The following is a 27,669-nucleotide window of genomic DNA, read 5'->3' as shown; positions in this document are numbered from 1 at the left end:
TGTTTCTAACCCCACTCCATATTCTTTCTTGCAGTGATTATTTAGTTAGAGTTCGTGCACAAGTAATGGCCAGAGATGAAAGTACCGAAGGTTGGTTACCACTGCAAGGCGGTGGACTCGCGAACGTCTCCATACGCAAACGCGTCCGGCTGCCACCGGCCACCGGTGGCGGTCACGAATACATCATCTACGGACAAAGAATTTCTGACCAAACGGTAAGACGACGGCGTGGAACGCATTTAAAGATGTTAACTAACAATCGACTTTCCCCCCTTCCAGGTTATCCTAAGTTGTGTTATCAATCGAGATCTGCAGTACTTCAAAGTCATGCCCACGTTTCATCACTGGCGTGCCGGCAAGCAGCGGAATGGGCTCACCTTCCAGACTGCGGCCGATGCGAGAGCTTTCGACAAGGGAATCATCCGTGCCTACGATGACCTCATTGATGGTGAGTAACGAACGCTTTGTTGGACCCTGGCAAACCCTTTTTTAACTAGTCTCTTAAAAACCATGAATGAATAATTACTTACTTGCCCTATGATGAGTATGCTTCTCAGAATAGTAACAAACAAAAAAAAAATTAACCTTTCATCTGCTAGATATGCGATTAGCTACTGTTTGTGTTCTTTTCTTTTTCTCTTTTATTTGAACATCGCTTCTGATTGCCTGATCGAATTTATCAAAAATCCCCATGTTGATCAAATGCAACAATTGTTCGTAATTGTTTCAATTGTGCGCAAATAAAACAATAATGAAATAAAAATCAACTTGGGAATGTCATGGTAAGTTTTGCATTGTAATCGATGATTTTGATTGAACATGTCTAAACGTTTTGCTTAATTTTTATATTTTGTAATTGGTTTGTTGGATGTGGTTACTTGGTTGGTGTAAGGGACACGTTCACAATGGTTCAACTAAATTGATAGCGAAATTGATTATATGGAAGAACAAAAATTGAAAATTCTGCATTTTTTTGAATTAAATTCATGTTAAGAATGTAGCCTATACGCCTCCGATGTTAAAATAGTGAAGAAGAAAAAAAGATGTGCTCTAAAAGTTGATTCTTCGGGTTAAATCTAAATATAAAAGTGTGTGGGATAGCTTCTTTTGCAGTCAGTCATTGGCCGAACCGTTCTTTGTTTGAATTTTTGTCAATATTTTCTCAACCGCGTCCAAAAAGCAACTTTTTCAATTTGTAGTCAATCATGTTCCTACTGCGATTTTTTTGTTTTTGAAAAATAATGTTCGTTGGAACCTTTCTCAAAAACTTACAAATTATTTTGCATTTTGATTACTTTAAAGGTAATAATGCAGTTTGATTTTTCAGCTCACTGATTTTTAGAAAGTCTGCAAAAAAAATTTGTTTAACACATAACCTTTAACTGGGACAAATTAACTTTAGTATTAATCAGCTTGTTTTTTTTAACGATTTTAGCCTCAAAAAAGTGTATAAATAACACTTATTTTTATCAAAATATCTGAGATCCGGCCTCAAAAAAGTGTATTCAAAACACTAAAGTACTTATAACTTTTTAAAGAGTTGTCAGATCTTCTACCTTTTGGGCTCGTTGGAAAGGTCTTTTGAATACCCATACAACGATGGGTCGCATGATAGGTCCGGACAACTTTTTCATCAATAGATTTGAGACCCGCCTCAAAAAAGTGTATAAATAACACTTAAGTGCTCATAACTTTTGATGGGGTTGTCAGATCTTCAATCAATGGAATGGAAAGGTCTTTCAAATACCTTTCTAACAATATGTAGCATGACGGGTTTTCTTACAAAAACCACACTTTTTCATAATATTTCAAACTCTAGCCAAATCGTTTTTTTGGCATAACTTTTGAAGTACTTTTCTAAACTTCATAATATTAACTAGGGTCTTGTATGACCCCAAGACGGATCGAATGAGATCAAAACGGTCCTAATCGGTTCAGCCAGTCCGGAGATAATCGTTTGCATATTTTTCGGTGCTCGGACTCACATCCAGACGAACAGACATTTGTCCAGAACTTGATTCTAAGTCGATAGGTATACGTGAAGGTGGGTCTATGATGTCGAATAAAGAAGTTCATTTTTCAAGAGATTTTATAGTCTTTCCTCATTGAGGTGAGGAAGGCAAAAATAGCAACCTAGTTCACTGCTGTTCAATATTTGTAGCCACCGAAAATGTAGCGATTTTGTTCGCTATTTCAGTGAAATTTTCTGTTATTTCATCAGGAATCATTCTGAGAGTGACGACTGCAGGAATGACAGTTGGTCTCGGCTGTGATTGATAAAACTCAACATGTTTTTGAGAAAAAAAAAAATGCGTATTGGGGCAAGTGTAGTAAAGCACAATTTACAGTGCAGTAGAGTGCTGTTTATTCACATTGTTTACCTTACAAAATAAGCAAAAATAGAGATTTTTGCCAAATCAGCAAAAAACTCAATCAGAACAGCGGAATTTTCTGCTGAAACCAGCAATAATGCTATTGACAGTTCCGTTCAACGAACTACTGGAAAAACCAAAAGTTAACAACAACAAAAATACTGATCCAGTGTAAAAACATGCTGATCTAGCGAAAAAAAAATCAGAAGAAATTTGACCGGCATCAAAACCAGCTAAAAAATGAGCGATTTCTGGAAACTTTTCTGCAGTCTTACAAAATAGCGAGTTTTTCGATAGATTAAGCGAACTTTATCGCGTTTTCGCGATGGATCTTCTTTCCGTGTATATTTTACGATTTTACCTAGGATATATTCTTCATCGAATGCAACACGATAGATCGAAGTTACTGTACTGTTATTTGTTAAATTTTGGTGAAGCTGTTGTATTTCCATATACGTAACGAATTTCTACCCCACGAACTGGAAGACTAACTAATTCCACCGATTAGTTCGCGTTCAATGTTCTAATTTCACCAAATGCCATCAAAATTAAGCTGTGACACGGATGACGTGAGTGGTTACAGCATACTGCCGCGAGCGCGCTAGAGCCGGTGCCGCTCGTTTGGTGTTCTAATAGCGTTAAGTGGGCACCGGCTAGACCAACCCCAAACACTATGGTACACATGTCCTATAATACCAAGTCCTTATGCTACTCTGAACTGTTCACGTAATAACTGCTAGAAGAGATGTCCTTAGAGGACGTAGCATTAAAATTTGAGATTTCATGTTGGTTGGTTGATGGACAACCCCCCACTCATGGTACAACCGGGACCATATCCCGGTTCCGCATGTGTGAGGCACCGTTGGCTGAGCCCACTTTCACAATACCCGGTAGACACCACGCCGTCGTAACTGGCAAAGTTCAGTCGCGTGCAGGTTGGTGACATAATGCGTGCTGAGCCTTGGGCCAAGTCAATGAATGAAATTCACCTGGGGGCGGGCTGGTTTCGCGTGTTTTCTCATCATATTGCCCGAGTGTGTGAGTTTGTGTGTGTGTGTCTGTCGTATCCTTTGTCGTGTGTGACGCTTTACGTTTGTGTTTCTTTTTCCTTTCGTTTCGTTCCGTTCCAATATCGTCTTTTAAACTCGATGGTTCTGCGACGGCTATCGGAGAATGTAAATCCTATTAACGGTATGCATTTCTACCTTTCTTTCAACCCCCGCTCGCGAAAAACAATACTTAGGCATGGATGATTACACGACGCACAACAAATACAACGATGTGGATAAAGTTGGCGAGGACGACGTGTTCATGGTAAGTAACGGTCACCACTGGACGACAAACGCCAACCAGCACCGGTCCCGAACGGATCGCTCAAACTAAACTTGCTTTTGCTTTAACTTTTTTTTCGTTCAGACATTGGATCTACCGGTGGAACCTTCTGAGTCGCGATCAAATTCTGAGGGTAGCGGAAGTCATCGTAAGTTGACCTCAAACTCTGATACCTTGTACCTCAGTTGTATTAATTCGCTCTCTTTTTCCTTGCAGAAAGCGTCGATAAACAATCACAGCAGCAGCAATCCAGTATTACATACATATCGGGCGAAAAACCGTCACCGCTGCTGAAGCCTGGTGATGATAAAATTAATGTCACTCCAATAGTACCTGGTGACAACTACTCGTACGTTCAGATAACTGATGTGAGTATCTTCATCACCACCGGGAGAAAGTTCCTCTGTTTTGATGTGCCGTTCTCTCTCTTATCTTTCCCATTTGCATGCCAACACAAAAACCCCGACCACGATCGACCAAAAAATCTCAAAAACCAAAAAAAAAAAACCCCAAGCAGCCGTGCGACATCAAGTTGAAGTATAACTTTTATAACTTGAAGGTGCACGAGTACAACTATCCGGTCGTCGACGAACCCGTGACATCGATTATCCACCATCCCGGCCGGCGGGACTCGACGTCCAGCCTGAAGAAGCGGAACGCGCTCGACGCGCCGGCGATGAAGGACGCGACACTCATCAAGACACGGTTGCGCTGCAGGTGAGTTCTGTGACATGACGTGGATTTCTACACCTGAGTGGGATGAATTTTAGTTAGACAGTTCGGTTAATTGGATATGATGTTGATGATGTCATATCTCATCCTTGTTCAGGATGGGTCATCCTTGTGCAATGGGGATGATACAAAAAAAAAATGTAATAAAAAACGGTACTCAACCCTTTTTTAGGTGGTTGGAGCTTTCCTCACATTCATGAACTGAATACACTACACAGTAGTGTGGTCCAAATCCGGGCTTTTTCTGAGCGACTCCCTGAAATCAAAGATTGACCCATCACTAGGCTAAATTCCAAATTTGAGCTCATTCTGACCAAGGGAACCCCTCCCTCTAATCGCTTGAAGTTTGTATGGAAAAATCGTCAAAATGTATGGAAAAAAGCAACTCTGGAGTTTTTTTAAAAGGTCCAATAAACCAAATTTTTAGTTTTTGCTTTTTGGGTATTTTTTAATACCCTTGACTTAAGGCGGTTTCAAAAACACCCAGAAGGCAAAAAGTGGAAATTTGATTTATTGGACCTTTAAAAAAAACTCCAGAACTGTTTCAGTTTTTTACCACAGTGGAGGGCGCAATAGTCGTCCAATCTTTATCAATTCCCGAAGACACCATACTTTTAGGATTTTTTTAGCTGAAAAGTTTTTAGCTTCCGAAAATTACAATTTTTGCGCAGACGGCTGTAAGGGAAATGGCTGTAAGGAGAAACACTTTATTTTTAATGCACGTGAGTGCTCGCTTGACTGCTTGCCTGCCTGGCAGTGCGTCTGGTTAGGTTGCCCATTTAAGCCGGCCGCGCAAAAATTGTCCTTTTCGGAAGCTAATAACTTTTCAGCAAAAAATCCTAAAAATATGGCGTCTTCGGAAAAAGTTGTTCTAAATTTAATGAAGGTCCTACATCTGAGAATTGATAAAGATTGGACGACTATTGCGCCCTCCACAGGTAAAAAACTGAAACAGTTGCTTTTCTCCATACATTTTGACGAATTTTTCTCATACAAACTTCAAGCGATTAGAGGGAGGGGTTTCCGTGGTCAGAATCAGTTCAAATTTGGAATTTAGCCTAGTGATGGGTCAATCTTTGATTTCAGGGGGTAGCCCAGAAAAAGCTCGGATTTGGACCACCCTACTACACTGCCTCAAAAAAGTGTATAAATAATACTTATGATCGCATGATGTATCTGGACATCATCAAAATATTTGAGATCCGGCCTCAAAAAAGTTTATTGAAAACACTTAAGTGCTTATAACTTTTGATAGGGTTGTCAGATTTTCAATCTTTTGGACTCTTTGGAAAGGTCTCTTGATTACCCATTAGCCTACCCCATTTTGAGGTCATGTCGAGGAATTTCAGGTGCTCTCTTCTTAAATGATAGATTATGATGTTAGGAACAATGTTTTCTTAGACAAGAAAAAATAATAAAATACTTTCTCGTTCCCCCTCTTCGATTTACTGAAAAAATCACTTTTTTGAACAAATTTTCTAAAATCGCTTGGAATCAATACAAAAACTGTTTCGATCAGGTGTCCATAGATTAAGATGTACTATCAATATTCGACCAAAATTTAAGTTTTTTTTTTTTTCGTTCCGCTTTGATTGATATTTTACTCACAGAACTCTTTATGTTTAATGTTTTTTTTTACGTTCTGATTATGTTAAGCAATTCGGAAATCGCATATTTTTATTTGGGGGGGTCTTAATGGATTACATACATGTAAATCGCCAAAAATGTCCGAGGTTGGTTTGAGCACGCATTTAGACTTTTTTTAAAAACCTTTTTGCAGCGCATTAAAATATACATTTCCATCTATTAACAAACAAAATATGAAGACATTGGATGTACCATTGCCGAGATATAGATATTTTAAGTTAGCAGTTTCAAAAAACGGGTGCCACGATATCTCAACACTGCTTTGACCGAATCAGCTCAAAATTTTGGTGAAGACTCGTTAAACCGATCCTGTGTGCATCCTGTGTGCATGACGATGGCTGATTTTCAAAAACTTGATTTAAAAAAAAGATAAAAATATTTTTCTGTTTTTCATATAAAAAATCGTCAGCTTTTGAATTTTGCATTTAAAAAAAAAAATCAAATTTTCAAAATCGGGCTTCGTCATGCACACGGGATATGTCTTGGGAGTCTTCACCCAAAATTTCAGCCAATTTGGTCCATCCCATCTCGAGATATCGTGGCACCCGTAAATCAACTCGGTGTTTAGAGAAAAACGTTCACAAAGTTTGACAGTTCCCTTTGCGCATGGCAAAATTGTTAACTTAAATCGTCTTTTACTCAGTTCGGTCATGAAATATCTTCATGAAACTTCCGGGAGTAATTTAAAACCATCTTTTTAGTGAATTTAGTGAATTTTCTGTAATATGAAATTTTGTGATTTTCTACATGTATGTAACCCCTTAAGTTAATATGGATCGTATGAGACGAAAACGGTCAAAATCTTCAGCCAGTCCCGAGATAATCGAGTGTAATTATTTTGATCATTATCCAACCACTGACTATGAGCTCATGAGGTTATTGAAAAATACAAAAATCGTTAAGGGGCTCAAAACTGGCAAAAACCAAAACGCACCGATTTTACGGGTTAAATCCCATTTAAAATTCAAAGTCAAAGCGCCAGGTCCTGTCGCAACCAATCAAGCTCATATTTGAGATTCGGGCTCAGTACACCTAGGGGATCATGCCCTGAAATGCCTGCAAAATTGACCCGTTTTGTTATATCCTAATCTATAATCACTTAACTAAGATTATTTCTCGGGTTATTTTTCAAAAGGTCCTAAGCGCCATTTGTAAACAAAGCAGCTTTTTGATCAATTTACGCATTATCAAGTTCAAAAATGCTTTGAATTGTTTTAGAAAGTATGATTTGCTTCAGAGAAAAACCCAAATTAGTGTCTGAGGTCGCGATGGCTGTTACGATGTATTACAAAATAACCAGAGATTTATGTTGGTTGGAAGGCTTTGTTACGCTCCATACAAAATGTTTGAAATTTGAATGGAAATTTTGTTACAAGGGGTAGGGGGTCCAAAAATCTTTTTTTTTGCGTTACGTAATAAAAGAACGCTCGTTAAAAAAAAAATACTGGTAGTCCCCAAAAAATGTAAGTTTCAATATATCCTATGATTAGTAACTAGTTTAATAATAATAACATACGCAAATTCAAGGAAACAGTTAAAAAAAACAAATACAATGCAAATACTTAACATAAAACCGAATGGACCTCTCTACATTTTAAATTTGCCAGACCTACTCCGTTAAGTTTACCGTACAGATGTTTCGGTAAATTGAATTGAATTGTGCTTGTGCATCACTTTGAGATTTTTTAGTGCTTCTGAAGTCTCTGGAACGGGACATCGTACTACACTCAACCCCCGGTGGTTGGTCACTTTTTCGTTTGACACTTTTTGCCTACCTCACCTCAATGAGGAAAGCACATATGTGGAACTTTAGGTTCAAAAACGAGGGCAGGACAGGTGCTGCCTCTCGCGGTGGAGAGCTGCAACTTTTCTACCAGTTGTTATGGCAGTTTTGACACCGATGGGTCGTCCTTAGTGCGTGTAGTAAGAATATTTTGAATTTTATAAAATTATTAAAAGTAGCAAGCTATGTATTTTTAGTTTTGGATAACAGCATGTATTTCCATCCAGCACATAATGTTGACTCAACGGCACTTCGGCGTGCAATTTAACTTCATCATTTTTGACTGAACTCTTGTAATAAAACTCGGAAACTTTTATAGGGCCAAAGTGACCGCCTTGACCGAGCCACGTAGCCCAGTGGTAATGCTTCCGCCTCGTAAGCGGTAGATCGGGGTTCAAATCCCGGCTCGGACCAACACAACTGGTGATCTTTTCCCTTCTGGAATCGATTGCTTAGTAAAGGGAAGGTAGTGTATCGTCACAAACTGGACCTTATCACGACACCTTAGGGAGGCGACCTATGGAATGTTAACATTAATCTTAACATGTTAACATTAAGTTAAGAATGAAACTGCCACTGAATCCGCTTTGTAAATGCCGGCCCCGATACTCTTCAAGGGTGTTCCCCTCAGGAACTGGGAAAGATTTACTTTTTACTCTAATGTTGGCAGGTCAGAACTTTGACATTCAATTAAAGCTAATTAAAAGCGTTTTGAATTGAAATCGAGTGATAAAAAGCTCAATAAGTAGTGAGCAAGCAAGTTTCTATCAAAAGTTTTTCAAAATTATTTGTTTAAATAGTAAAAATCAGCAAATTGGATGGAGTTAGGAGCGAGAGCTTAACCTGTCAAATATACGAGAATTTCCCCTATGGGTCATTCCACCTGAAGCGGAACAGCATTTGAAAATTACCATCTCCGATTCTGCTCAAATTTGGCAGAGCTGTTCAGACTATCAAAACATGCAAAAATCCCGAATTTCATCCAAATCGGACCACCCCCTCCATTTTTGTACCCTCCCAAAAAATCGACTTTTCGGCGATTTTTGAGCGAAACCCCTATCTTCAAACGACGATAACTCAGGAACCACAAATCTTAGAGGTTCGGTCTTAGACTCAATTTTGAAGGAAATTGGATGTAGAATCCATTTCCGTGATCAAAATTTAGATTAAAATATTTTTTCTACCTGTATTGCGCAATTGAAAACTTTAAATGGCCGTATCTCAAAACAGCCCCATTTATTTTTTAAATCTGACTTCACCATCGTATTCCCCGTCCAATTTTACATAAGAATCACTTATCGACAGAAAGGAATATGTTTCGTTCCAGAGATATCGAATTTTAAAGTTTTGAGTATTTGAGATTACCTAAATTAGCTAAACTCGCCGCATATGCTAGAAACACTCAGTCGTGCTGATCAATAATTACTACCTGGCATTATGTAAGATGAATTATTTTTCTAGTTTTATACGATTTGGAGATAATCAATACCTTGAACAATCTATTTTTTGTTTAAGGAATATTTATTGGGTAATTTTTAATGCAATGTTTTTCCTGATCTCACTGTCATTGAACCATATTAAGTAAAATTTGAACTTTTAATATTTATTTGCAAGTGCTATAGAGTTTCTTAATACAATTTTCAAAAATTTATCATTATTTATCTATTATTTTTATATTTTTCCTAATTCTTCATTTCTTCCCACTTAATCAAATTATTTCTTTTATTTCTTCTTTTATTTCAAGCAAGAACAAATGTAGAGCTGGCTGTAGTAGATGAAATAATTTTCATGGGTTCTAGAGCTTTTGCCATGTGCGGTAGCGATATAGTGCCATTCAACAAAAACCCCAAAATCTGCCTTACGGTTTGAAAAATTGAGCATGATCATATTAAATCGATTTTTATATTGTGAGCCAGTTTCGTCTGAATAATTGATGATTTTTTTTCCAATTCTGGTACAATTAATTTCAAAAACAAAACCATATACTTCTGATACATGTGGACAGCAGCTGTATCGTCTTCCAAGATTTCGAAACAAAAAAAAAAAGGTTATTGTTCGGACGGTGTCGAAATCAACACCACTGAATCTGATCTTAATCAGATTAATCTTTGTGATTTTCTTACATTTTTCAGTTTAATACTGTCCAGAAATCCTCCTCCTTAATTATGCTTCACGAGAGTTTTATTTATGTTGATTTATAATTTGTAACACGATAATGTATCGTTACTTACAAGATCAATTGCAATTTCCTGCTAGCTTTGCGGGAATTCCATTTTGCCCTGTATTGCGTGTCGTTCTTGCTCTGTCCTGTGTGCTAACACACAAATTCACCGTATACTATTTTGTTTTGTTAATTTAGGAGTTTACAGCAGTTTCCTACAGTGGTGTACATTAAACTTTTGCTTAATTTGCTAATTATTATTTGAGATGAAATCTTATTTCAATAAATAACCAGGTAGTAGTTATTGATCAGCGCGCCCGAGTGCTTCTAACAGATGCGGCAAATAAAGCAAATACAGGTAATCTCAAATACTCAAAACTTTAAAATTCGATATCTCTGGATCGAAACATATTCCTTTCTGTCGATAAGTGATTCTTATGTAAAATCGGACGGGGAATACGATGGTGAGGTCAAATCTAAAAAATAAATAGGGCTGTTTTGAGATACGGCCATTTAAAGTTTTCAATTGCGCAATACAGGTAGAAAAAATATTTTAATCTAAATTTTGATCACGGAAATGGATTCTACGTCCAATTTCCTTCAAAATTGAGTCTAAGACCGACCTTCTAAGATTTGTGGTTCCTGAACTATCGCCGTTTGAAACTAGGAGGTTTGCTCAAAAATCGCCAAAAAGTCGATTTTTTGGGAGGGTACAAAAATGGAGGGGGTGGTCCGATTTGGATGAAATTCGGGATTTTTGCATGTTTTGATAGTCTCAACAGCTCTGCCAAATTTGAGCAGAATCGGAGATGGTAATTTTCAAATTTGCATTTTTTCTTGCACACTTCAGGTGGAATGACCCCTATATGTTTTTCTTTTCCTACTTACTTAAAACCAAATTTTAATTTTCTAGTAAGTTTCCTTATATTCAACATTTTTAAAAGTTACTCAAACGACAACATCCCATTTTTCGTTAAATTTTTTGATTATTAATTTTTTACAAAATTTTGGTAACCGTAAACAGATACCGGCTACATGAAATATGCATTGACCCCTCATCCGATCAAAACTGGTATACTGAGAAGATGCCTCAAGTAAACAAAATCGCAGCATGCCATGATTTAAATTTTCATTTTTTCTTCTCGCGCGCCTCGCGTGTCAGCCGTTTGATTTGCAACTTATTTACTTTTCATGCTCCAAAATGCCGGAAAAATCTGTGCAGTTAAAAATTGCATGTTCAATAATCATGCCTCATCATTCTATTCGTTTGGGAACAGGTATTTTTTTTTTTTTCATAAAATTATTTTTATTAGGTCCTTTTCGGTACTGGGACCTGGTTAGGACCGAGTCGGCTTTTGTAATTACAAAAAACTTAATAATTACAGAGGATCTTGTGTGTAAATGTTAGTGGGAGGGGAGCCGATTACCCGCGGCCTACTCGGGGTTAGTAGGGAAGGGATTGATGTTAAAGACAAGGCGTGGGAAGGGAAGGGGGATTGTGTAGGGGTCTTGGTTGGCTCTTCTGGCCTTTGCGTTTTGTCCTCAGCCGCAACTCGGTGTCCAGCTGCTGGGGCGATCTTGCTTTGCTTCCGGTGCAAACCAGAAACGACGGCTTTGTGTGAAGGCGAGTTATACTAAATAGAGGAAAACTGACTGAAGAGAAACTAACTGGAAGAAAACTAAATAGATATTTTGGAATCTGAGTTTGGGAACAGGTATTTAGCTAGTGCTGGTAAAATGGCTTGAATTCTGTGACATCGAACAAAAATATGGGAGGTCGTCTTCCTCCCATCCCCCATTCGCAACTGCAAAATCTGCCCCTTTCATGTTTAAAAACACAATTTTATCAACCCACCCCCACTCAAGCGCCACTAAAGCTACATAATCTCCACAAATCGATCATGTTTGAAAACACATCTTGAATTACGCAGAATTGGTAAATAAAGCGAAAACAAGGTCTGTCTGTCAATCTGCGAGTGGTATAAGAGATTCTAATTTGAGAGTTGTTTATGTCAAGTAGGCTGTGACTAGCTTGGACAAATTTACACTATACCAGCGACAGAACTCAACAATCGTCACACTTTTTGGGCTAACAGGATGTATGGAGTTCACTTGGTAATTGAAGAGTGTGGATTAAAACACGTCTGTAGGGTTTGGAGTTTATTTAGGTAATGACATAAATTATTGATAATTGCTCCGGCAGAAGTCTCAGCGGTTAGTCGTGTTTTTTCGCGGTGTGTTTGGCGCGTTTTTCACGGCGATTCCGAGGCGTGTGCGAGCGGACAAGCCCGTTCCGGTGGTCAGAGAGGCCACAATCTGGTCGTCGTGGACACGGCGGCGGTGCAGCAGCGGAAGAGGAACGAGTTCCTGCATCCGAGCAGCAGCAGCAGGTGGAGTGAGCAGCAGCGGCCGCGGAGGCAGCTGAGGCGAGAGACGGTCGTTGGTCGGTGGAATCGGCCCCGGAGAGTCGACTGCGGTCGGCGGACCAGTTTTCGGCCAGGCCAGGTCGGAGACAACCCCGTTGTTTACGTGGCTGGCAGCAGGCAGCACAACAACAACAAGCGCGCGCAAACGAGCTTCCCGCGCATCCCGCTGCGGGCGGCAGCCAGTGCGGCCAGTTCGGCGGTGAGTGCGAAAGGCGAGTTTTTTGTTTGCTCTTAGTTTTTTTTTTTTTTTTTTTTTTTTTTTTTTTTCTCATAGTTTTTTTTTTCCTGTTAGATTATTTTTTTCTCATTTCTTCTGCGTTATTTTAGTCTTATTTTTGGTTTGATTAGTTTTCTTCCGTTTTTTCCTCAATCATGGATCCGACCGAGTCGGAACACGAGGAATCTGATTTCGATTCATCCATTGATGGTGACGAGGACGTGGAAATGAAGGACTCTGTCTCGGGAGTTCCTTCAAACACCACCAACAGGGACCACTTCCTGAAGGATAAGGATCCTGGCGGTAAAGGGGGATCCTCGGACGGGTCTAAGAGGACGAAGCGAAAGCGTTCTAAATCAGATCCGAATCCGGTTCCCCCTCAACCACCGATTCCTCCCTTGACTCCAGACCCGATTCCTCCCAATCCAGATCCAATTCCTCCCAATCCAGATCCAATTCCTCCTAAAACACCGGTGCCGAATCCGGATCCAAATCCCCCCCCGCCCCTGAATCCTCATTCCCAAAAACCGATTCCTCGTCCTCGTCAGTATCAAGAGGGATCGCAAACGGAATGGGTGGTCTTCTTCCGGCCCAAACAGAAGCCGTTAAACTTTGTACAGATCACCAAGGATTTGCAGAAGCACTATCCTGGGGTGGTCGAATGTACCAAGCTGAACAAGAGCAAGCTCCGCGTGATCGTGAACTCCGCGGTGCAAGCTAATCAGATCGTAACTGATCTGCGGTTCAGCATTGAGTACCGTGTTTGGATTCCGGCCCACAAAGTCGAGATCGACGGCGTGGTGACCGATGACAGTCTGTCGCTTGTCGACCTCTCAAGGGCGGTGGGACGCTTCAAGAACCCTAAACTTCCAGCTGTGGAGGTACTCGAGTGCCGGCAACTGGGCAACGTCACCACCGAGGGTGGCCAGAAGAAGTTCATTCCTTCTGCCTCGTTCCGGGTGACTTTTGCAGGGTCAGCTCTGCCGGACTACATTGAGCTGTACAAGCTTCGGCTTCCAGTTCGATTGTACGTTCCGCGAGTGATGAGCTGCGAAAACTGCCAGCAGTTGGGACACACCAAGACCTACTGCAGCAACAAGAGCAAGTGCTCAAAGTGCGCCGGCCCCCACAAGGACGTGGATTGCCAAAAGCAGGCTGAAAAATGCCTGCTTTGTGGCGGGGAACCGCACAAAACTCGACAGTGCCCAAAGTACAAGGAGCGCGAGGACAAGATGAAGCGATCCTTGAGGGAACGCTCCAAGAAGTCCTTCGCGGAAATCCTTAGTCAGGTGACCCACCCCAATCGCTTCGCTCCTTTGGCGGACGAAGATTCGGGGGACGAAGATTCCGATGTGGAGGTCCTCTTCCAGAGAGACGAGGAAAGTGACTCTTCCGGACCAAACCCGAAGCGCAACAAGGCTTCCAAGTCCAGGAAAGCCGCTGGCGGCAAGGATAAGGAAAGTGACTCGTTGAACTTCGAGGAGGATTTTCCTTTCGGTCCGTCGGGTAAGCCCGCTCCGAAGCCGGCACCGAAGCCGACACCGAAGCCGGCACCGATTCCTCTCAAGCCGCTGAAGCCCGTTCCCAAGCTGCCAAAGATCCCCCTAAAAACGGTTCCTCAACCGAATCCGATCACCGATGCCTTCAAAGGAGTCCTTCCTTTTTCCACAATCGTGGAATGGCTGTGCTCTTTTGTGAGTGAACCGACGCGTTTAATCATAAAGCGGTTTGAGCCTCTCGCTAGACACATCGGGAAACAGCTTGCTAGCACGACGCCCCTCTTGTCGTTCATTTCCTTTGATGGGTAATACACCAAAAACGAAAAACGGCATCTCCTTTCTACAATGGAATTGCAGAAGTTTAACCCCCAAGTTAAACGATTTTCAACAATTCGCATTCGAACGAGACTGTGATGTGTTTGCGCTGAGCGAAACGTTTCTTATCGGAGATGAGACGCCAGCTTTCCGGGGGTACAACATCATCACAGAGAGCAGGGCAGGGCCAAATAGAGGTGGAGGCGTACTGATTGGGGTCAGGAAATGCCACACTTTTAGAAAGGTCACGCTCCCGAATCTAGGAGGAATCGAAGCAGTCGCAGTACAGGCCAGGATCAGAGGACTGGACATTTGCATTGTGTCCGTCTATGTTCCCCCACAGGTGTCGTTAACTCGACAAAAGTTGTGGGGTATGCTTGAGCTGTTGCAGGCACCGCGACTGGTTCTGGGTGACTTTAATCTTCACAGCACCGAGTGGGGAAGTCACAAGACAGACCCTCAAGCATATCTGATTCACGAACTGTGCGACGACTTCCAGATGACCCTCCTAAACAGGGACAAGCAAGTTACGCGGATTGCAACACCACCAACGCCAACTACGTCCGGTACGAAGGCGAGTGCCATCGACTTGTCGCTCTGTTCCAACAGTCTGGCAGTTCTCTGTGACTGGAACGTGCTTCAAGATCCTCGTGGCAGTGATCATTTGCCGATCGCTATTCTGGTTAGCCATGGCCCACAGCAATCGACAACGGTGGAGATGCCTTACGATCTGACGCGAAATATCGACTGGAAACAGTACGCGGAGGCAGTCTCCATTGGAGTTGAGTTGCGAGCAGGGTTGGCACCGCTTGAAGAATATGCGTTTCTGGCTAATTTGATCTATGACAGTGCTATACAAGCTCAGACGAAACCCGTCCCGGGACCGTACATCCGAACGCGCCCTCCACTTCCCTGGTGGGACAAGGAGTGTACGGATCTCTCGGCGGCCAGGTCTGAAGCTTATGTGGACTTCTGCAAGTGTGGAATCCGAGCGAACTTCCAAAAGTACAGAGCTCTTGATCGCAGGTACAGTAATACTCTGAAGCGGAAGAAGCGAATGTACTGGCGGGAGTTCGTTGAAGGACTACCAGCAGATACGTCCATGAGCACTCTGTGGCGCGTTGCGAGGGCCATGCGTAGAGGTTCCGTTCCGAACGAGAGTGTGGAAAAATCGGACAAGTGGATATTGGATTTCGCCAAGAAGGTGTGCCCGGACTCGGTGCCGACACAACCATCATTCGACGTTGTTGATGGGAGCGATTCTAATCCTCCCTTCTCGATGGTAGAGCTCTCCATAGCACTATTGACGGGCAACAACACTGCTCCTGGTCCGGACAAGATCAAGTTCAGCTTGCTGAAAAATCTTCCGGACGTCGCCAAGCAGCGTCTGTTGAATCTGTTCAACAAGTTCGTGGAGCAGAACATAATTCCACACGAATGGCGACAGGTCCGGGTGGTTGCCATTCAAAAGCCCGGTAAGCCGGCATCCGACCACAACTCGTATCGTCCAATCAGCTTGCTGTCGTGTCTACGCAAGTTGCTGGAGAAGATGATCCTCGACCGCCTCGAACCATGGATGGAACGAGAGCACTTGCTGTCTGACACGCAGTATGGCTTCCGGAGAGGCAAGGGAACAAGCGACTGTCTAGCCTTGCTGGCCACAGGGATCGACATAGCCCGTGGTAAAAAACAGCAAATGGCTTCTGTCTTCCTAGACATCAAGGGTGCATTCGATTCAGTCTCCATCGATGTGTTGGGAGTAAAGCTGCGGCGGAGCGGTCTCAATCCGACGATGTGCAACTTCCTCATCAACCTGTTGTCAGAAAAACACATGCACTTTGTGCAAGGTGATCTGGCAATCACCCGGATAAGTTACATGGGTTTGGCACAAGGCTCACGCCTTAGTCCATCCATGTATAACTTCTACGTCAGCGATATCGATGATTGCTTGACCGGAGACTGCACCCTTATACAGTACGCAGATGACGCAGTGGTTTCAATCGCTGCCAAGAAGGAAGTCGATCTGCTAGAACCCTTGCAAGATACCCTGAACAACTTGGCCCATTGGGCAGTTGGAAAGGGTATTGAATTCTCTCCGGAGAAGACGGAACTGGTCGTATTTACGGGGAAGCATGAACCGCCGCAGCTCAATCTTTCTCTCTCGGGAAAGACTATCGAGCAGTCGGACCACTTCATGTACATGGGAACCATCTTTGATCAGAAGGGAACATGGGGGAAGCACATTAACTACCTGAAGCAAAAGTGCCTGCAAAGAACTAATTTTCTGCGCAGCGTCTCTGGCAACCGGTGGGGTGCTCATCCTTCTGACCTGCTTCGACTGTACAAGACAACGATACTCTCGGTGCTGGAATATGGCAGTTTCTGCTTCCAGTCAGCTGCGAAATCACGCTTGTTGGTTCTCCAGCGGATACAGTACCGAAGTCTTCGCATTGTCTTGGGATGCATGCACTCAACTCACAACATGACCCTCGAGGTCTTGGCGGGAGTGTTGCCTCTGCGAACTCGTTACTACGAACTGTCTTACCGGTTCCTGATCCGGTGTGATTACAGGAATAAACTGGTAATTGACAACTTTGAAACGTTGCTGAACCTTCACGTTGAGTCTCGGCGCATGCTTCTATATTATGACTTTATGTCATCGTGGGAGTGGAGCCCGAGCACAACGGTACAGCGCACGCCTCCGTTAACCAGCAGCACCCTGATTGGCTTCGACACGTCCATGAAAGCCGATACTCGCGGTATCCCAAACCATCTTCTGCGGGGAGTTGTACCGTCGATCTTCGCATCAAAGTACAACCATGTTCCTCCAAACAACAGATTCTTCACCGATGGCTCCAAGCTCGACGGCTGTACGGGCTTCGGTGTTTATCATGAATCTTATCAGCTGTTCTTTAAGCTGAAGGATCCGAGTTCGGTTTACGTCGCAGAGTTAGCCGCGGTTTACTGCGCACTGCGAATCATCGAGACCATGCCACCTGACCACTACTTCATCTTCACCGATAGCTTTAGCTCTGTTGAGGCTATCCGGTCTCTGAAGCCGACCAGGGAGTCTACGTTTTTCCTCACGGAAATACGTAAGACTTTAAACAACCTGGCGGCTCAGTCCTTCAACATCACGGTGGTGTGGGTCCGCGCTCATTGCTCGATTCCGGGTAATGAGAAAGCGGACTTGCTCGCCAAGAAGGGTGCTGAGAGTGGAAACATTTTTGAAAGGCCAATTAGCCTACAAGAATGCTACGGTTTTCCGAGGCAGCGTGCGCTCCTGGATTGGCAAAATCAATGGGACGACGACACCAAAGGACGTTGGATGTATTCCATACGACCTAAGGTGCAAAGAAAAGCCTGGTTCAAGGGAATGGACTTGACGCGTGGATTCATCAGAACGATGTCCCGCCTTATGTCGAACCATTACTCGTCCAAGGCTCATCTTTACCGTATCAACATGAGTGATACGAACTTATGCCACTGTGGGCAGGGTTATCAGGACATCGACCATTTCGTATGGGCGTGTCCAGATCACCAGGCTCACAGAATTAAGTTGAAAGATACCCTCAGGGCCCGAGGAAGACCACCAGAAATCCCGATGCGAGACGCGCTATCTCAGCTAGACCTTGATGTTCTCTATCCTATCTATCAGTTCCTCTCAGATTCCAAAATATCTATTTAGTTTTCTTCCAGTTAGTTTCTCTTCAGTTAGTTTTCCTCTATTTAGTATAACTCGCCTTCACACAAAGCCGTCGTTTCTGGTTTGCACCGGAAGCAAAGCAAGATCGCCCCAGCAGCTGGACACCGAGTTGCGGCTGAGGACAAAACGCAAAGGCCAGAAGAGCCAACCAAGACCCCTACACAATCCCCCTTCCCTTCCCACGCCTTGTCTTTAACATCAATCCCTTCCCTACTAACCCCGAGTAGGCCGCGGGTAATCGGCTCCCCTCCCACTAACATTTACACACAAGATCCTCTGTAATTATTAAGTTTTTTGTAATTACAAAAGCCGACTCGGTCCTAACCAGGTCCCAGTACCGAAAAGGACCTAATAAAAATAATTTTATGAAAAAAAAAAAAAAAATAAATTATTGATGGACTTGAAGTCCTCTTCTTCGTTAGCACCGGCCTACTCGGTTATCTCCAACACTCCTCCTCGAGGTGCTGGTGCTAATCCGCACGCTCCTGCCAGCTTGGACGTCCTGACTCCCGGTAGTGGCTTCGTCAAGATGTCTGCTACCATCTCTTCAGTTGGGCAGTAGACGTACTTCACCTCGTCCTTCTCCTTCACGTCTCGGATGAAGTGGTACTTCGTCGCGATGTGCTTGGTGCGGTTGCTGAATTTCTCCTTCTCCAACATCTTGAGGCAGCTCTGGTTGTCCTCGTTGACCGTCACAGCGCCGTCCTCGTCCAGATCCTCCAGCAATCGCTTCAGCCACAAAGCTTCTTGTGTCGCTTCAGCCAACGCGATGAACTCTGCTTCCGCCGTTGAAAGCGCGACGCACGTCTGCTTGCGACAGCTCCAGCTGATCGTCCCACCGTTGAACAGGAATATCTGTCCGCTGTTCGACTTCCTGTCCGCGGTGTTCTCCGCCCAGTCTGCATCCGAGTATCCGATCAGTCCAGCTCGTTCATCGGTCTTGCTCACCTGCAGACGATAGTGGCTAGTCCCCTTCAGGTACCGGATGATCCGCTTGAGCTCGGTCCAGTCCGTTTGAGTCGGTGCAGCTGTCTTCCTGCTCAGTATCGAAATCGCTGCGGAAATGTCCGGTCTTGTGTTCACCGACAGGTACAGCAGCTGTCCGACCACCTTCTGGTACTCGACGTTGTCCGGCAATGGCTCTCCGTCCGCTTCTTGCTTCAGATACCCAGGGTCCAGGGGCATCTTGGAGACCTTCGCATCGCCCAGACCGTTGCTCACGACGACCTGGTTGATGTACTTCGCTTGGTTGATGAAGAAGTCACCTCGGTCATCGCGCTCGACCTCAATTCCGAGATAGTAGTGGATGTCGCCCAGTTGACTGATCTCGAAATTCTTCTCCAGTGCAGCTACCAGCTCTTGATGGAGTCCACTCGCATCGCTGGCCACGATCAAATCGTCGACGTACACCAGTACGTAGCAGCACTTGTTCGCCTTCACCTTCTTGTACAGGCAGGGTCCGCCTTGCATCTGGTGAATCCTTGTTTGGCGAGTACGGTGTGCAGCTTGTTGTTCCACGACCTGGCTGCTTGCTTGAGGCCGTAAAGACTTTTCTTGAGTCTGCACACTTTCCGCTCGTTGCCGTCCGCAACAAACGCTGGTGGTTGGCGCATATAGATCTCCTCCTCAAGATCGCCGTTGAGAAACGCGGTCTTGATATCATACTGCTTCACCACCATGTTCCGCTTCGCAGCTACGGCCAGGAGAGTCCGGAAAGTCGTCTGTCGCACCACGGGCGCAAATACTTCGTCGTAGTCGTACCCGTACTTTTGTGTGAAGCCCTGTGCGACCAATCGGGCCTTGTGACGAACCACTGCGCCTTCCGAGTCACGCTTCGTTTTGAAGATCCATTTGCAGCCGACGATCTTCCGGTTCGGGGGTGAGTCCACCAGGTCCCACGTGCCGTTCTTCATCAGTGAGTCGTACTCCTCCTGCATCGCAGCCGTCCACTGCGCAGATTGCCCACCGCCGAGCGCCTCGCCCACGGTACACGGATCGTCAGTACAGCTGCTCGCTTTGTTCAGCTGCTTCCTTGGACGTCCAGCTGCAATCAGGCCTTGTCGATCGTCTGCCGGCGCAGGTCCAGAGCCGGGGTTGTCTGAAACATTGGATCGCGGTACACCTTTGTTTCCCAAATCAAAATCTTTCAACTTGCCTGGTAACGCGCGCTCCCGACCACTTCGCCTCAACACCTGTGACACGGGTGGATTTGAAGATGTGCGTGGAGGGAGCGCCGGAGAAAGCGTCACTGTCACGTCTGCTGGATCTTCTTCGACTGTCTCGTAGCTCGATTCTCCGGAGGTTTCGTCATCCGAGGTGTCCTCGAACTGATCCTCTTGATCCGACGGAATGTCCGGCTCACGACTTGGCCCGGGTTGGCATAGCTCCGGCTGCTGCCCGGTTGACGTCGTCCTAGTACCGTCCGTACCAGGTTGTGCCGGCGATTCCAGCAAATCCAGCTTCACGTACACGGCACCTTGCTCAGTGGCCGCAACTTCCGCGTGACTCGTTTCTCCTTCGCTGATGAACCTCACGTCTCGGCTGACCGTGACCGACCGGGTCATCTTGTTGAAGATTCGGTAACCTTTGGTGTCCTCCTCGTACCCGACTAGAACGCATTCCTCCGCCTTGGCATCCCACTTACGTCGCTTCTGTTTCGGTACATGAGCCATGACCGATGTTCCAAAGATGCGCAGGTGAGACAAATCTGGCTTCTTGCCAGACCAGACCTCCTCCGGAGTCTTCGTGTGTCCCTTCGTCGGTGATCGGTTCAGCAAGTACACCGCTGTGGATGCTGCCTCTGCCCAGAACCGCTTCGGTAGGTTCGCTTCAAAGAGCATGCACCTGGAGCGCTCGACGATGGATCTGTTGACTCGCTCGGCCATCCCGTTTTGCTCGGGCGTATAGTCAACCGTCGTCTGGTGCCGAATCCCATTCGTCTTCAGATAATCCTGGAACATGCGGTTAATGTACTCCTTACCGTTGTCCGTTCGGATTGTCTTCAGTTTGCGTCCAGTTTGCCTCTCGACCAGACAGTGGTATTCCCGGAACACGGCCAGGACTTCTTCTGCTGACTTGGTCTTCAGGAGGTAGAAGTGGATGCGCCGCGACTTGTCATCAATGAAGGTGATGTAATATCGCTTGCCTCCCATCGACGTCTCCTCCATGGGTCCGCAGATGTCGGAATGGACCAATTCCAACAGCTCTTCAGCTCGAGACCCGGCCTTCCCGAACGGTAGTCTCGTCTGCTTCCCGAGGGCACATACCTTGCAATCGCCGATGCCGTCGTCGCTGAACTTGATGCCGGTTACCAAACCATTCTTGAGCTGCTTCAGTCCGTGCACGTTCAGATGACCCATCCGTTTGTGCCACAGCTCCGCTTGTCCAGATTCTCGACACGCCATCGCTCGGGATTGCTTCTCAGCGTCGAATCGGAAGAGATTGTTCACCCTGGTTCCAGTTGCAAACACATCTCCATCCGGGTTCACTACTTGGCAGCCACGCTTGTCGAAGATCACCGTGTTTCCCTTCTCAACTATTTGACTTACGGAAAGCAGGTTCGTGGTTAACTCCGGAATCAGCTGCACGTTGCGGACATCGAGGGCTGGGCTACCAGGGCAACAGCTTGCTTTCAGCTTCGCGTCCCCTGTGGCTACTACCTTCATGGCACCGTTGTTGGCTGCCGTCACTGTTCCGCTACCGTCTTGCAGATTCTCCAGCAGACCTCTGTCCTTCGTCAGATGCGAGGTCGCTCCAGAGTCGAAATACCACTCGTCTTCTTCAGCTGCGCCAATCGTAGACAGAACGGTGCTGAGGGCGCTCTGTCCTTTTCCTCCTAGTCGATTCTTGCTCTGGCAGTCCTTGGCGATGTGCCCGAACTTGTGGCAAGACCGACACTTCGGTCCTTTCGACTGACCTGCCGCTTGTTTGGTGGGATACCGCTTGTCCTTCGTTGCTAGGGCTACCGTGACTGGCGGTTCCTCGACCTCTTGCAGCAGTCGAGTCTTGATCACGTCCCCGTTGATCGGCAATCCGGAATTTGAGATCGCCATCACCATGGGCTTGTACTCCGGCGGCAATCCAGCGAGAAGTAGAGCTCCAACCCACTCCTCGTCGACGTTGAATCCGATCCCTCGCAGCTGCATCGACGTCGTCACGATCCGGTTCACGTAGTCGGCCATCGAGCTGCAGTTCACAAGCTTCGTGTTGATGAGCTTGCACAGCAGGCCAATCTTCCGCTCCGGTCCGAGATCTCCGAACGTCTCTTCCAGCTTCATCCACGCCTCGCGCGCCGTTTTCGCCTCCTGGATGTGGACGAAATTCTCCGGATCCACCAACATCGCGATCTTCGCTCGCGTTTTCCGGTCCAGCTTGGCGTTCACCGCTGGCAACGTTCCGTCGGCGTTCGGGGTTGGCTGCACGACTTCCCACAGTTCTTCGTGTTCCAGGTACATCTGGACCGCGAACTTCCAGGTTGACCAGTTTTCGCGTCCAATCAGCCGTTGAATCGGGGGTAACCCGGCTAGACTTGAACTGGAGCCTGGGGGATTCGTCTGCGCACCATCGCCGCTTCCGGAAGCGTTCGGTAAAACCATCTTGACTAGCAAAACTTCTTGAAACTTCTTGAGAAATTTTTAACTTCTAGAATCTTCCAAACTTCCTACTCTGGGCCCATAACCACTTGGTTATTGAAGAGTGTGGATTAAAACACGTCTGTAGGGTTTGGAGTTTATTTAGGTAATGACATAAATTATTGATGGACTTGAAGTCCTCTTCTTCGTTAGCACTGGCCTACTCGGTTATCTCCAACAAGTTCCAACCATGTGAGGAAAGGCTATAAAATCACTCGAAAAACGAACTTCTTGCTTTGACCTCCTAGACCCACCTTCATGTATACATATCGACTCAGATTCAAATTCTGAGCAAATGTCTGTGTGTGTGGTTGGGTATTGATCAAAATAATTGCACTCGATTATCTCGGAACTGGCTGAACCGTTTTTTTAGTTTGTACCCCGTTGGTTGGTCAAAGTCAAACTAAAAAGTGTATTCCGTCGCATGTGTGCTATCTTGTGACAAGTTTGAGCACACAAGCAACGAATTATCTTAGTTATAGTTGCAAGTGTATGAATGTAAAACAACAACTCGATCCCATTGCTCTCCCCATCCGTCCAGATACTGTCAGGAGTTCTACAATGACGAGTGGAACCACAAGGGTTCGTGTGATTACGCGCCCGACTGCTTCAAGACGGCCATCGAGAACGTGTCCGGGATGCTGTGCGCGCGCTGCATGCTGTACCACTGCATGAAGGACTCGGAGGGCGACACCGCGTCCCATCCCTGCTCCTGCACGGCCGAGTCCGGCTGCACGAAACGGTTCGTGGCTTGCTTTTTAACCGCATAATGGTCAGAATTTAAACTAATTTTCGCTTTCGCAGTTGGATCGGTCTGGCTTTGCTGTCCCTGCTGGTGCCATGTCTCTGGTGCTATCCACCACTTCGCGCCTGCCACTGGATCGGGGTCTCGTGTCGGTAAGTTGAAGGGATGTTGGGTTACGAATTTGAATTAATCGTTGCATTTTTCCCAACAGGCTTTGCGGTGGGAAACACAAACCACAAATTTGACATCCGATCAAGATCATCAACCTAACAAGTATTAATCGGCTCGACTGGTAGTTGGTATGATCCTTGAAAAATCTAGAATTTAACTAAAAAAAATTTCATCTTCTTTTAGATAGCTATTGAGCAGCTCTCCAAGTCCCTTCTGAATAGCAACTAGTAACACGAGGTACTGAAAAAAACAAAAAACAAAACGGAAACATAATGCAGCTTACACAGACGTGCACCATACGGAAAAGCGAAAGAGAGGAAACGGAAACAGCAACAACAACAAACAAAAGATGAAGACAAATCCAACTGTAACACAACAAAACCTACCAAAGTGATAAAGAGCGGAAAAAAACGAAAATGATGTTTAACGTTGAAAAAATAATAAAGAAAAAAAAGTGGGAAAAACCAAATTCAGTTGTGCTACAACTAAACAATAAGTAAAACAAACAAATAAAGGAAAATACACAAAACACAAAAATATCGCTACGCGTAGATGAAATGAACCAGTAAATCAGAGTAAACACATTCGTTGATGTCTAAATCTAGCTGAAACCAAAAAGAAAACTTAAACAAGTCGGACAAGACTTTAGCGGAAATAACAAAAAGTTGTTAGAGGTGGAATGGTGTGCTGGTGGCAGCCACACACGCGCGGCAACAATCGGATAACAATAACGGAACGAACGGAAAAGGAAGCGTTAGCAGCCGAGCAACACAACACACACACAATTTCATAACACACAATCTGTCGAAGTGAAATTGAAGGGTTACGCTAACGGCAGCAGCAGCAACAACAACAAAAAAAGTCAAAGAAAACCATAAAATTTATGGTTGAACAGTGCGCGCGAAAATAGACACACACACAAATTATGGATGCTATTATGGGAAGTCTTGTTTTTCCTGTGTTCCGAGGTATTATTGCTTTAGTTCAAAAAATAAACATTAAAGATGGACGGGGAAGAGAGAATATTCATTAATCGGCGTATGAAAGAAATTACTAGCACGTAAGCAAAACCACGTTGTTGGAGATTTTTGAAACTCAGATCGTTTATTTTGCAATCTATGGGGTGTGGCGCGCGCAGAACAAAAGCGAAAGAAAGAAAGCGAGCGTGTAGAATCAATCGTTCAACTATATGAGAAAATATATATGACTGTTTTGTGTCGTTTCGAGCGCGCAGTTGAAAGATATGCATTAGTTTTACATTTGAAAGTTTGTTTGTTGAAAATATTCGCTAGTTTTTTACTATTTTTCGTTTTATCGATTGCATTATTACTAACGAAGAGAAAAAAAAGTGGGTGAAGAAAGTATATATTAGAGATATATAAGCCATAGTTATGTATTCAGATACACAATCATGGATATAACATAAAGAAAACTATATAAAACTGAGCAGGTTGAGGTGACGAAACCTACTTTAAGATGTACTAGTGCATAGAAAATCATAAAATCACATTAAACACATGGCTTCACTCTCCTGCTTCCACTCCCGGATGAAAGTCCCGCTCCAGCTGAGATGGTTCCGGCTGCTGTCGGCAGTTGTTGGTTTGGCGTCCTCTTTCTAATCGCCGGAACCGCCGGACTACCGTGTGCAACCTGAGGATTCTTTCGAACGATCTTTCCAAAATTTAAACCCTTTTTGCGCCGCGGCATATTCGGTGCCGGACCGGCCAACCTTGTGCCATATGGATGCGCCCGCTGGTCGGCGGTTCCACACACATAAACCATGCTGCCCTCACGCGCAGGTGAAGAACCGTCTCGTTGGTGGAGGAAACGCGGACAGTGAAGTAGTTTCACATTCGTAAAACAAAAATCAACAGAGAAATAAGTAACCGTTAAACCGTTATCTTTATCATTGTCACACACACACACATCTTTGGCGTTCCTGGTTTGTTTATGTTCATAGGGGCATACCATCTCGAACAAAGAAAAAAAAAACGTGCGGAAGTCGCAAAGGGCTCAGCGGTGACCGTCACAAAAAATCATGATGAACATAAAGAAATCCAAGAAACGTAGATCAAATGAAAAAAAATATATATATATATTCTACACAGACAAAAAAATCTATGTTTTAGCGTAACAGGAAGTCTTACAAGTTATTAAAGACGAATAAAAACATTTACATAAAGAAAAAAATACATAACTGCGTAAAAAATACAAATACATTGTGTGAACATAATTCAATACGAGAGAGACACTTTAAGAAAAGAGGTAAACTTGCTACGAAAATAAACTTATGTGTACATTACAAAAGATGAAAAAAACCATTGTACGAAACAAAAATCTGTCCTGTGTAAACCTGATTTCATTTTTAGCTGCTAATAATTTTATTTCATAGTTTTATTGTGTTCATCAGCAAAGAAAAGAGGAGAAAACTTTTATACTGGTGAGACTTTATTGGTCACATGAATCAAAAAGACTCGAAACTAAGTTTGGACACACCCACGCCTCTCATCCTGAGGTTACGATTTCATTGAGAGAGCGCTTGTATTTCATCCGTGGCGATGCGTTATTAATATTTATTGAATGTTATTTAGTCCCGCACACCCCTTCATCCGAACGATATCATTTTGCATTAGAACTGAATTAGAAGAAAATATATATTATAAAGAAGATATAAAACAATCTCAAAAGAAAAAAGGAAAAACAGATTAAAAACCATAGTCATTATAGCATAAAACGAAAAAAACACAATATGGTAGGCGAAGTGTAGAGTAACTTTTTCTTGAGCGGATAAACACAACAATACGTTTTTCAATTAATACAAAAAAAAAGTTTTAGGTTCAACTTCTGGTCATTGCGTTAATTTAAACAAGCGTCACTAGAAAAAATGACGATTTGTATGCATTTTTTAGCGTCTTTTTTCGATGAGGCACACAGGATGGTTATAAAGAAGAAAAAAGAAGCAGAAAATTCAAACTCAATGGAGCATTCGACAAAGTGAGCAGAAATCTATGATTTGTATATGTTTAAATATATTTAATATATGATTAATTACGGCGAGATGAATAATGATAATACAGATTAAAATTAAATGAGAGATCAAAGAAATGATATTTGTATAAAGCAAATATTTATAATTCTAATAAATAAAAAAACAGAAAATGAAATTAATAATAATTTACCTTCGGTGTTGTGTGTTTGAAATTAGAAGAGAAAGAAAACAACAGAACTTTTAAACTTAAATGTAGGATTGCTTCCTTTTGAACAATTTTCTTCAATTTCTCAATTTGAGTTTATATTGCATTACGAGTTGCATTATCTATTAGTGTTATTTTGATTGCCGCAAGCGATCGTAATATTTGGATCTCTGTTCTACATGCATATTAGTATTGGCGATTTACAAATATAATTGAAATTTTCTCAGCTTTTCAAAAATATTTAATGTAGGGGTGTTTTTCCTTTGTGAAGTGCAGTTTATCAAAAAAAATGTGTGAAGTCATTTTTTATTGGAAATATGATTTTGCATCTGAATATGATTTTTGAAATTTTGTTCGTTAATATTTTGCATTTTTTTTTCCAAAAATCACGTTTCTTTCAAAAAATTATAACTTTGGTACCAAAATTTGCTTCATCCCACACTCTAGCGCAAAAGATGCCTTTCAAGTCTCTAACACAAGGCATGCATCGGCACTAAGAGCTCTTCTTAACGGCTCTCAGCTTGTTCCAGATGGCATTATCGTGTAAAGTTAAGTTCTAGAGTTTTTTTTTTTAAAAAAAAAGGACCTATAGGCTATTGTCTTTCATATGTTTATAGGACCTTTTAAAAAAACACTAGAGTTATGCTTGTTGCCAGTGAAAATACCTTGCTCTGAACACGAATCATAGATAGGAGCATAGAGCTTTATTACGTTTCGCGTACGCACACTAGCGCACCA

General features: G+C 43.7%; 1 protein-coding gene across 4 annotated transcripts; it reads left to right on the top strand.

Moving 5' to 3' along the window:
• LOC120416747 (sprouty-related, EVH1 domain-containing protein 2) lies at nt 1-26,158 on the top strand. 4 transcript variants are annotated; one of them, XM_052707329.1, is made up of 10 exons: nt 1-215; nt 280-448; nt 3,664-3,686; nt 3,789-3,852; nt 3,921-4,072; nt 4,222-4,421; nt 23,363-23,563; nt 23,626-23,718; nt 23,778-23,858; nt 23,921-26,158. In XM_052707329.1, the coding sequence occupies exons 1-9, from the start codon at nt 66-68 to the stop codon at nt 23,809-23,811; spliced, it is 1,086 nt and encodes a 361-aa protein (XP_052563289.1). In that variant the 5' UTR covers nt 1-65; the 3' UTR covers nt 23,812-23,858; nt 23,921-26,158. The 4 variants fall into 4 exon arrangements, 2 of the variants coding, with proteins under 2 accessions (XP_052563289.1, XP_052563288.1); XR_008211987.1 differs by having other exon boundaries at nt 51-215; nt 3,616-3,686; nt 23,778-23,865; nt 23,925-26,158; XR_008211986.1 differs by having other exon boundaries at nt 51-215; nt 3,616-3,686; nt 23,778-23,865.
• Nucleotides 26,159-27,669: the final 1,511 nt, after the last annotated feature.

The sequence above is a fragment of the Culex pipiens genome, chromosome 2 (genome assembly GCF_016801865.2).
Source record: "Culex pipiens pallens isolate TS chromosome 2, TS_CPP_V2, whole genome shotgun sequence".
Lineage (NCBI taxonomy): Eukaryota > Metazoa > Arthropoda > Insecta > Diptera > Culicidae > Culex > Culex pipiens.
Note: the sequence above shows the minus strand (reverse complement) of the source record. Positions and strands in the feature narration are given on the sequence as shown.

Excerpts from the sequence above, each read along its gene's own strand:
- LOC120416747 (XM_052707328.1), top strand. The coding sequence starts at position 66 with ATGGCCAGAGATGAAAGTACCGAAGGTTGGTTACCACTGCAAGGCGGT. Across the intron at positions 3,853-3,920 it reads TGAGGGTAGCGGAAGTCATC|AAAGCGTCGATAAACAATCA; the intron begins GTAAGTTGACCT and ends TTTTCCTTGCAG. Across the intron at positions 4,422-23,362 it reads AAGACACGGTTGCGCTGCAG|ATACTGTCAGGAGTTCTACA; the intron begins GTGAGTTCTGTG and ends CCATCCGTCCAG.